Source organism: Cucumis sativus, chromosome 4, assembly GCF_000004075.3.
Source record: "Cucumis sativus cultivar 9930 chromosome 4, Cucumber_9930_V3, whole genome shotgun sequence".
Taxonomy (NCBI): Eukaryota; Viridiplantae; Streptophyta; class Magnoliopsida; order Cucurbitales; family Cucurbitaceae; genus Cucumis; species Cucumis sativus.
Genome location: NC_026658.2, coordinates 14,819,815 through 14,831,675, shown reverse-complemented (window position 1 = coordinate 14,831,675; position 11,861 = coordinate 14,819,815). Strand labels below are relative to the sequence as shown.

At 27.1% G+C, this 11,861-nt stretch overlaps 1 protein-coding gene, 1 long non-coding RNA gene and 2 other non-coding genes across 4 annotated transcripts; 1 reads left to right on the top strand and 3 right to left on the bottom strand.

The window, feature by feature from the left end:
* LOC116403181 lies at positions 1 to 1,043 on the bottom strand. Its single transcript, XR_004215787.1, has 2 exons — positions 960 to 1,043; positions 1 to 369 (listed from the first exon to the last, which is right to left on the bottom strand). It is a non-coding gene; the product is annotated as an uncharacterized LOC116403181 (long non-coding RNA).
* Positions 1,044 to 4,574: 3,531 nt separating this feature from the next.
* Positions 4,575 to 6,155, top strand: LOC101204464 (probable transcriptional regulator RABBIT EARS). The gene has a single exon (XM_004142149.3). The coding sequence runs from the start codon at positions 5,093 to 5,095 to the stop codon at positions 5,813 to 5,815; it is 723 nt and encodes a 240-aa protein (XP_004142197.1). The 5' UTR covers positions 4,575 to 5,092; the 3' UTR covers positions 5,816 to 6,155.
* Positions 6,156 to 10,140: 3,985 nt separating this feature from the next.
* Positions 10,141 to 10,213, bottom strand: TRNAF-GAA. The gene has a single exon. It is a non-coding gene; the product is annotated as a tRNA-Phe (tRNA).
* Positions 10,214 to 11,518: 1,305 nt separating this feature from the next.
* TRNAF-GAA lies at positions 11,519 to 11,591 on the bottom strand. The gene has a single exon. It is a non-coding gene; the product is annotated as a tRNA-Phe (tRNA).
* Positions 11,592 to 11,861: the final 270 nt, after the last annotated feature.

Here is an 11,861-nt window from a genome sequence, read left to right as displayed (position 1 = left end):
TTGAGAATAGACGACTCCCTATATTATTTAATAAAAAAAGAAAAAAAGATGTTTTTATTTAATTTTCTAAATGGCATTTCAAAGATCCCTAAACCTAACACACCATTTCTTTTTTCTTCCTAAAATCACATATCTTTGACCATTGACTTCACCTATTTAAACTGCATGGGGTACAGAACTTAGGAACATCGTTTTTCTTTAGAATTAATGATTTTGTTTTAAATATTTAAAGGGAAAAATAATACATCAAGTGTCGTTTTAGGTCTAAATTTTGCAGACGACTCCACAATTTTGATGTCGTTGAAAAAATCCCCCCTGCAATGCACGCGTACTTTACGACATGACGTTTATTCCCATTCCCACTGTAATCTGTCGAATCCCAAATGCAATAAATAAATTAAACACTTTTTCTTTCACAAAAATTTAAATTTATATCTCTTTTTATTTTAATTAATATAAACTAGAACTAAATCCTATTTTAATTAATTTTATTGATCATAAACTTTTAAAAACGTCTATTTAAGTACTCAATTTTTAAAAAAGTATATTTGAATAATTAAGTTTTATATTTACTATATTAATTAAATTAATAAATAACGAAGAAACTTTATTCGTTTATCTATAAATTTTTTATGCCAACACACAAAACACTTGAATAAAATTAATTGTGTTTTTCTCTTTCCAAAACTTAAATCTATTTTACTCTCCATATTTTATTTATTTATTTTATTAAATTAGAATCCTCAAACAAATCGAAAAACTATTGAGAAGAATAAAAAATAAAATGGAAGTAACATATAAGTATTAACTTATATGACAATGTAAAATAAATTAAAATATAAATAATTACAACACAGGTATAAAATAAAATTTACGAAATTGTAGATAAATATTATCACTATAACCACAAAATCCGAAAAAAGAAAAATAATTAACCGGGAAAAGAGAAGAAAAAGTACCTCAATGAATTAAAAAATATCACTCAAATGTGAGACACTAACAAATTTGTACATGTGAATTGAGAATGTGAGGTAGAATCTGAATGCCCCAAGTGTGACCATCAACATCTTGAAGCCAAATTTATAAGACGAAAAGGAAGACAAAGTGATCTTTTTAGCTCTCAAATAAAATATCAATTTATCGTCTAGTGTTTGTTAAAAATTAAACCCTAATTTTTTAAAAAAGTGTAAGCTACAAACCATTATCTCAATATATGATCACAACTTATATTTGACCACTTATAAAAATTATAATATATATATATATAATTTATATTTTAAAAAAATAATAAAAAATTGTTTAGTAACATCGACTACTAAATAGACTAAATAAAAATAAGTACAACATAAGATGCATGTAAGTAATTTTAACATGAGTATACATAAATGATGTACTTAATTATTATAAAGCATATATAAATACCATCTTTATATCTATAAAAAGTACCAAATATATATCTGATAAATTATATTAGATTTAAAATAAACATATTTATATTTAATTTGTATACATGTTTCATCAAATAAAAACAATATAAATTATACAGGGTAGAATAATAAAACCCTTTAACTTAAAAATGAGTTAGGTTTAGGTTAGCAATCAATATAATGTGTTTCTAATTAATGATATATAAACTTTGAACAACATGATGTAATATTTACACTAAATTCTATTATTTCAACAAGATTGATTATTAAAATTTAACTACAAAGAATAAATAAATAAAAATGTAATATTTTAACACTATAACCCTAGCTAAGAATAAGAGAGGTTGGAATAAAAATTGAATTGTTGACTGCGGATTAAACGAGACAAAAGTTGCTTATAAAACAAGCAAACTCAATTATATTTCCAAATTAAATTAAGTTAAATAATAATGGAGAGATTAAAGCAAAAGATTAAGGGAGGACGACAATGATAATCAAATTGTAGCTTACAAGAAATCCATTTTTCTTTAATAAAATAAACTTTATACTTGTAACCAACAATTTTTTAAATAATTAAGAATGAATGACTCTCCATTTATGTCCCCAATAGATAGGCTGAATGGTTACGCAAGGAATGGAAATCATGGGGGCCTATTGGGAATTTTATGAATCTATTTTTAACTCTCTCTCTTTTTTTTTTTTTTTTCTTTTCGGATATATAAAAGGAATCTATATAATATTTAATTAGGATTAATTAATATTTAGTAGTAACTAAACATTGACTAGTACTTTGATTTATATACATATGTGTGGAATAATTGTTTCATGATGCAACATTTAACGTAACAAATTGACACTTATTATTAATACCTACATTAAGTAGATAATTACAAATATATTTTAAATATATAATTCCAATTAGGAATGTCAAATTAATACTCCTCTAGCTTTATTGTTGAATTAAAAATTAATAATAATAATTAAAGTTGATTTCAATGTGAGTTGGTACTATGAACAATGGTGATTTTACTAGGAAAATTTGTCTGAACTAACTAAGATTATTACAGGATAATTATTGAAAGAAAAAAGATTTTTTTTTTTGAGAGAATTTATTTTATCATATATTGCAATGTAACGACTCTGTCATTAATTTATAAAACAAGATGGAGTTGTAACTTCTATCTGTGCAATTTTTTTCAATAATATGTTTTAAGAAAAATAACGTAACAATTTTAAATTGAATATAGAAGATACACAATAGATGAGTTGGTGACATGTTTGGATTATTGAAAAAGGATTACAAGCAATATATATTATCTCTTCTTTAAAGAAAGAACTAACAATTATATCATTAAAATTTTAATGTTCTTTTAAGTACTTATAATTAATATTAATATTGATTCAAGAGTACTGTTTTTTGAATTTTTAAACAGATTTCGAAAGTTATAATGTTATATTTTTATAAATTTCCATCCAATAATAATTTAGAAATCACTTTGACTGGAAGCATAGAAAATATTTTCATGATATCTGGGTACATACCAAAAAAGAAAAAAAAAAACACTTATAGAAAATAAATTAAAAAAAGACAATTTGCCTAGTTTCAGAACACTTACGAATTATTTGTCAGTTTGTTTTTTTCAAGCACAACTGTATAAATTAAAAAATTATTTGAAAACTATTTTGTTTTGTTTTGTTCTTTTTTTTTTTATTTTCCATAATTTGAAAAAAAATTGCTTTTTATAATGGAACAAAATTTCATTAATAGTATATATATATATAGTTTTATACATAAATAGTTTCTATCAAAAATTTAATTGGCTAAATTCTAATTAATAAATTATATAAACTAAATCCTAACTAATAATAAATAAGTTTTTTAAATTAAATTCTAGAGTCCAAAACAAATTTTAAAATTTAACTTGGTTTTTGAAAACTTCATCACCCAATATACTTATTTACTATTTAATTAGTTTTGAAATGGTTTTAAAATGAAACTATATATGTTTATATCTTGTAGTAGTATCAAGATAGATATTAGATATTAATCTCACCTAGAGTCAAGAATCGTTACTAAAATGGAACGTAGGTTTAATTCAATAAGGCTATTGTTTAGTCTGTTAAAGAGATGAGGTCTTTAAATTGGAATAATGTTTGGTTTTTCTGTATGTTGTGTAAACTTTTTTTGTGTTAATCTTTATGTTTCTCCCTCGAGCTAGAAATAGAGTTATGTTTTGCTCTCACTTGTTAGTGCAAATTGGCAATGCCCATTGTTGGAGATTGGCCTCTCTGGCTTTTAACTGATCACTTTAGTTTCATCAAACCAAAGGGCTGATAATTATAGTTCTCTTTTTCATAATTAACTTCTTCTCCAATGAAAAAAATTATATCTATCTGTATGTATGTATATATTTTTGTCAGCATATATATATTACATCACAAATATAGAATGCAAATCTAAAAGGAAAGAGGTACTAACAAATATTTGATCAAAAGAAAAATGTTTTGAAATTCTACCTCCAAGAATGGTAAACTCAAAAGAGAGACAGATGATGAACTTGTGGGAATCGATTGAAAATCTCACATAATCGGTAGATTTCCAAGTCTTGATCATGTAACGTCATATGTCTTTGTTGTGAAGCCAATGAGGACCGGAAGACCATTTACAATGATACTTCTTAGTATTTCTCTAAATGGAAAGACTTAGTGAATAGCACCCGACCTACAAAACAAATTAAGAATATATCACAAAAATAAAATATTTGTAAAAATAATAAAATGTAGTAATTTTTTGAAATGTCTAAAAGCTATCCTTATGAATGATGGATATTATCACGATTAACTTTCAATTTTAAAAACACGAAAGAAATCGTTAAAATAGTAAGGAGAGGAGATGAGAATTTTATTTAGTATTTTATCAATTTGTATGTGCTATATACATGCAATTATTATATTACTCCTTCAAACGTTCTTATCCTTTGCTAATTACACATCTCATTTTAGTACACTTAGACTCACTTGCTTCCACATAAAGTAGAGTAGTATATAATAAAGAATTGGAAACACCGTCCTGTATCTGCTTAATAAGGGTGTGAATTATATTGGTACCACATATGATAGAGATCCATATTGAATGAAAAAATTGTTCATAATTGAAGAAGACACACACACACACTTGTCAATTAATTATTAGTTTATGAGTTGTTTTAGTGATATCCTTTTGAGCAGATTTCAGTCAGATAATTTCAGTTAGGCCAACACCCTCTTTGATCGATCCCCAAAAAACATGACTTTCAAAGGTCCCACAGACAAAATGAAAATTTTAAATCCTTTTAGTTTTGTTAAGCTCCCCAAAAAAATTCCCCAAAAAAAAAAAAACTTAAAAAGACATTTATGGAGGAATTCAGTGGAATCCATCTAGGCAGGCCTAGCTACTTGAAAAAAACCAAAAGAGTAGAGTTTAGAGATCATTAAAACAGTAAACCCTACCCACCACTTCAATTTCTTCAATCAACTTGACCTTAAATATCCCTTCTTTTTTTTTTTTTAATTCAAACACACCCATGTATTGCAGTTTTCTCATGTCAATTCAATTCCTTTTCATTTGAATTGAATTTCACTTTTTGTTAATACCATTTTTCTTTCTCCCAATCTCTATAGCTTTCATGGAGCCTAAAAGATGTTGGATGATGTGGGAAAAGAAGAAGAAGAAGAAGAATTTGATTACTACTTCTTCTGATCATCATTTTCTTCAAGCAACAACCACAATCAAATCTTCTTCTTCTTTTGATGATTCTTGGGAAGAACAGGCTTTCGCTGACGATGCTGCTGGTCGTCTTGGTGGTTGCGTTTGGCCACCGAGATCCTACTCTTGCAGCTTTTGCAAAAGGGAATTTCGGTCTGCGCAAGCCCTAGGTGGTCACATGAATGTTCATCGACGCGACCGTGCTAGGTTAAAGCATGAATCTTTCAAACCCCAGATTGAAACCCATCTTCAAATTCCTCCAACTCTTCATCAACAAGTTTGTGATGATAATTTGGTCTTTAGCCCTAACCCTAAATCTTCTTCATCATCTTTTTGCCTCTCAACTTTTCCTTCACAAAACTTGGTGGAATCTGATCTTACCCCTTTAACAACAACAGCAGCAACCCTTCATAAATGGCATCAAAGTTCAGACCTTTCTCAAAAAACAAGTGATGATAATGATCTTCTCAGGGATGAAGAAGCAGCGGTTTTTTGCAATAAAAGAAAGAGAACATCTGATCATTCGCCATCGTCTACAGTGGCGTTCATTTTCCGATCAGAGGTAATTGGACTTAGCCATAGCTCTGTCGAGGATTTGGATCTTGAGCTCCGCCTCGGTGGTGGCCGGCCAAAGCTAAAATAAAATTGCACCGTTGTGTGTGACTTTATGATCTATAGTTTGTTTTTCTCTTTGTTGTTTCCAATTTCCTTCTGGAATCTTTTTTTTTTTTTTCTGATCATGTCAGTTCTTGACTACTACTCCTTTTCTCTATCAGCAAGATTGTAGAAAATTTTAACAATATTGCTCACACAAGGAGATTGAAGAAAGGCAAAAAAAAAAAAAAAAAAAAAAATTGAAACTTTAATTTCTTGTTTTGAATAAAATACGCAATAGAGATATATACAACATTTGTAAATTAGGTGAATATCGATCAAAGTGAGAATATTTACCATGGAATATTTAAGAGTTTGTGTTTCGATCATTTCTCCTGTTCCCATTTTATCGTTTTCTTCACAAAAAATTTTGAACCTTTTTTCTTTCGTTCTTGTTAATTCCTCAATTCTACTTGAAATTTCCCTTCCCAAGATGTAATTAATTTGTCTTTCACTCTAATGATAATTAATCATTTGGATGCTTAATTAACCTTTAATCACTTTATTGATATGCAAATTTAAATCTTTTGGATGTATGATGTAGATTAATTATTTAGTGAGATCTGTTGTTATATATCCTATACAATCTGAGATTTGAAGAAGCTCACGAATAAGAAGATGCTTGTATTAGTACATTCATATAATTTCAAAATTTCAAAATTAGTGAGAAAAAAAGACAGAGTTCATTCCAAGTTTTCTTTTAAATAAATATTTTCAATGGCACGGCTTGATAACAACACATCTATTTTTTTATTTATGAGTGTACGAACCAAGTTACACACAACTCAATAAGATTATTAATCTTATGGAACAATCCATCAAACCTTATACTATTTTGATAATAAGAAAAATTGCATGATATTAAATCTTGAAGAAGTGAAACTTATTTCTTTTGAATCGTTTAGGTCAACCCATAATAGTCCATAGTAATGCATCCATTAAAGTATATGTGAGTAGGGTTTGAAGAGAGAAATAGAATAGGTGTAACAAATGTGCATGAAAATATGTGAATAATATTATGATATATCATACAGACTTTTAGCAATCAATAGATGGGAATAAACCCACATATAAAGTCGGATACTTGACAACATTGATTCCCTTTTTCTCTTGCTTTTATTATTAAACCCCACACATCATCAGAGATCTATTTATTTCTCTCTTTATATCCGTCCAAAATTTTCCCAACAACTCCAGGGAATCAACAATTAAGTATTCCAAATATTACCATAAAAAAAAACCCCAATTTTTTAATTTGTGAAAAAGAATAGAAAAAAATAAAACAAACCCATGAGTATGGTCTACTAGTCACTTTCTTGTTTCTTGTTGTGTATGTATTAGTGCAATAAAATCTCCAATTTGCAAATTCTGAAAAACCCTAGAAAGCTTTATGAAAATGGATAAATTCCGATTCCTCTATGGAAACCCTAATAATAGGCCACTGCTTAAATTGGCACAATAAACAAGATGAATATATGACCTGCACTTCTTAAATTGGTCAATTCTTTTCCCCTTCTTTAAATAGGGGAATTTAAGCAAATTCTGTCTTCTTTTTTTTCTCTTTCTATAGATTGCTTTGAAACAAAAGGAAACAAATAGCTTATTCAATTGTGATTCAACAAATAAATTTCTATGTATGGAAATGGAAAATGAACAATATTATTCATGAATATACCTTTCACACGAGATATATATGTATACATGACAGCATTAAAGTGGTCAGAAAGCATTTTATTTTCATTCAATTTTAGTAGGAAAGAAAATTAATGACTTGTTGATAGTTTTGTAAGTAATTGTATGCCTTTTTCTTCATTATTATATTTACTTTAATTTTACTTTTTTCTTGTTATATTTGTTGTGTGTATATATATATTAAGTGAGATGATATAATATTAAATTTATCTTCATTCACTAGTTTCAACTTTTATGATAGTGATGATTTAATCGGTGTAAAAAAAATAGAAAGTTCATATTTTCTAGCTTCTCTAATGTTTTTTCTTTGTCGAATAACTTTAATTTCTATTATGTTGAGTCTTTTCGTAATATTTTAAGTTCAGATGTGAGTTTTTTAGTTTAAGTTTTTGTTAGTTAATCATTTAATAATATAGTGGATGAAGATCAAACGTTATATTCGAAGGGTTTATGTTATTTCTTTGTCAAATAACTTCTCTCTCTTTAATGTTATTTCTTTGTCAAATAATTGTTCTCCGTCATATTTTAAGGGATTATGTAGTTTATGTTACTGGCTATGATACAAGAGGACTATAGATAGTAACTGTTAAAGTGCTGCTCCTAAGAAAATTTTCTAAGAATGTGAATGATGAAAAAACATAATTAATGAAATGACCAATGAGATGGTTTAGGTAACAGAGGAATAAGTGTGTGAATTTAATTGTAAATCTTAGTTGGAATCTTGAATAGGGTGCTTAAGACATGTTTAGAGAAATAAATAAAGCTTGGGATTAGACCTAAAACATTGTTTTTGGGAAATAGAGAACATAAAAGAAGAAGAATATAATAAAAGTAATACCTACCAAATATTTTGGTGCAAAGGTTAAAATAATTGAAGAATGTTTTGATGAGTGAATGGGGGTTTTTGTTTGCTACAATGCATGTGAAAATGGGAGGGAGAGAGAGAGATAGAATTTTATTAGTTTTTATGGAAAGTGAGATTGTTTTAAGAGCAAAAATCCACGAAAGGAAGATGAGTTTTAAAAAGGCAAATGTGGGTTTTAATAAATTGTCTTTGTTCATGAAGAGGAAGAGTGGATGAGTTGGATAAGTTTCAGAAATACAGAAGAGAGAGAGAGGAGAGATTAATGAAGAAGGGAAGAGTTAAAAAATGGGGCACATGGGACATATCAGATGTTGTTTTTTGTTCTATCAATATAATTTTTAATTAATTAATTATAAGGGAATTATTATTTAGGTTTAAGGGAATAATTTGTGAGATCATGATTCACTATTTAATATATCATGAGAATATATGGGGATATTGGAAATGTACCTCTCATTATTATTGTTCATCACTCACTGAGAGAATAGTTGTTGGGTTGGGAGATTGGGAAATTCTTAACTAATTTATTATTATTATCTCCAAAAAGTGAATTCCATTTGTTTATATTTTTTTCATCTTGGAAAAGAGTGATCTGTTTTTCTTTTTTTTCCTTACTTTTCTTTTGCATTGGAAATTTCCCAATTTCTTATCATGGCCTTTTTGAAACAGTATATCTCTTTGTTTCACATTCATTGATTACATGATGGAGAGTGTCTATGTGTATCGAATTCATTGTGCAAACACATGCACTCTCTTCAATGTAATTAAGGGAATAAAATGAAAGGGGCATTTATAATTTGTTCGCATTAATTCCTACAAAAATCCTTAAGTTCCAGCTTAAGAAATGAATAGTCAAAATAAAACATCGTAGCAAAAATTAGATATTTAAAGAAAGGATTTATAAAGTGTATTTGTTTATGTAATAATTAACTTAAATACAATTAAAAAACCTATGTTTCAAAGGAAAACAATCTAATAACATACCCTAAACATTTCAACTAACTTAACAATTTTAGTTAATCTTATTTCTTTAGCTAGTTTCTATCAAATTTATCCTCATCTTTGTATGCTAATGTATCAAACTTCAAGTTATTGAATTCCAAGATCAAAGTTAAAATACACACAAAATATTAACGCTCTTATTAATTCATATTCTTCACATACATCCTTATTAGAAAAGTACAAACAATATTATTTATATTCTTTTATTCTTGCAATATATTTTTATTTAGAAGGTAGAATTGTGTAAATTCTAATTTGCACGAACAAATTTAAAATTCAAAAAAAAAAAAAAAAGGGGTTATGAGAGACAAAGCTAAGAAGCATTATTGTAAGCATATGCTCTCTCATTCACATACAGAAATAGAAGAGTACACTTGCATGGATACTACAACATACACTTTAAGGCCCTTAATTTGAAGATCCTATTTCCATAGGAGAAGTTGAGAATAGGAGGACTATTAATAATTAGTGTAGGACCTAGATTTAATATACCATTTGGAAAGACTCACCAGGCTAGGTGTCACTATTCTTTGATTTACTAAATTATAACATTTTTTACACCTATGATGCTATGACGATTGTCCTTTTAACTGATATAGGTTCGACGATTGTCCTTTTAACTGATATAGGTTCGACGATTGTCCTTTTAACTGATATAGGTTCGTACACTCCTTTGTAGTTATGTGTTTTTCACGTACGTGTTTCAATATAAAGTATACTATTCGTTTCGACAACAAAAATATAAAGAAAAAAAATGCGGTGAGCGTGGATCGAACACGCGACCTTCAGATCTTCAGTCTGACGCTCTCCCAACTGAGCTATCCCCGCTTGATGACTAGAACAGCAATACTTGTTAAAATATCTCATATGAAACAATTTTTTTAAGGTTAAACAATCTACTTTGAAAGAAACTGTCTTAACTCATATTTGATATGTATTTTTTATCTATATTATAACAAAAAAAAATGAAGATGAAATATGTTTTTAAAGTATGATTTGTGTTTTTTTTTTTACTTTGAGGGAGATATGTATGAAGTAAAAAACACTTAAAGATATCCATTAGAATTTTACTTGATTATCTTTGTAAATCTTGTCAAACTGTTTAATTGCAAACATTTTTTTTAAATATATACTCTTCTCAAAAATTATTGCAATAACAAAATTATTAAAAATATAACAAAGTTCGTTTTAAATGATAATAGACTTCTACCAATGTCCATCTATATATCTATTGTTAGATATTATATTAAATTTGTATTCACCTATTCGATTTAACTTTTTGATTGAATTGGTGATTTAAGATCTACCCTCAAAAGTTTTGATATTAAAAGTAAGGATTGAGAATCAAGTGCAAACATTAAATTTAAAGAAACGGAGAGAAATATATTATAAAAAGTCAGATAAATAAATTTAAGAACAAACAAATTAGAAAATGGAAATTAGTTGGATGAAGAAAAATAAACATTTTAATGTTAGCAATTAAAAAAATCAAAGAAGAGAATAAATTAAAATTAAAATTAAAAAAAAGGTTTAAATAAAGATAAAAAAGAGAGAAAGAAGTGTGACTAAATAGAAAATAGAATAAGATGATAAAAGGAAGAGAATGAATGTCATTTTACATGGGATAAAAACTATGATAAGGATGAATATCTTTGTAACTTTTTATCTTATATTTAAATAATCATATTGATGAGTCGTACTCGTATTTTAAACATCTGCAATGCTTCAATTTTAAAATAAAATTAAAAAATTAAATTAATGAATCATTCTCGACATTTAAATGTATACATCATTTCATGTATCGTCAATATTTCATTTTGATTTTAGCTTTTTTTTTGTTCATTTTTATTATATTTCTACTTTTATCCTAAAATTTCTATTTCTTTTTGTTCATTTTTATTATATTTGTATCCTTCTACTCTCTCTCTAGTTTTCTCTTCTTCTTTTTTAGAAATTTCTAATTATTATGTTTTAGTTATTTAATTTTGTTTGAGTAGCTTGTTAAAATAAAATTCAAATAATTTTTAATAGTCTTTCGGGTCGGGTCGGGCCGGGCCAGGTTAGAAGAGTTTTGTTTTAAAAAAGATAGCGACTTAAGAACGGGAACGTGTAATGTTAAAAAAAAATAAACAATGCGGTGAACGTGGATCGAACACGTGACCTTCAGATCTTCAGTCTGACGCTCTCCCAACTGAGCTATCCCCGCCATGTACTATATAAAAATGATCAAATAATTATACAAAAATAATATAAACAAATTAATCAAAGAAGATATAATAAAGTAAAAAGTTGAATGGATGAGGTGGTTTTTACATTCTTGCAAATAAAAGTTTTTTATTTTTGCCCCATAATCTTTATTTGTAGGTATATCTATCAAATTTATTGGTATCATATTTTAAAATTTTATGACAAGCAACAGAAAATAAGATTTTTATAAGATTTAGTAATCAAATTATAATAAATAAAAAAAAAGAGA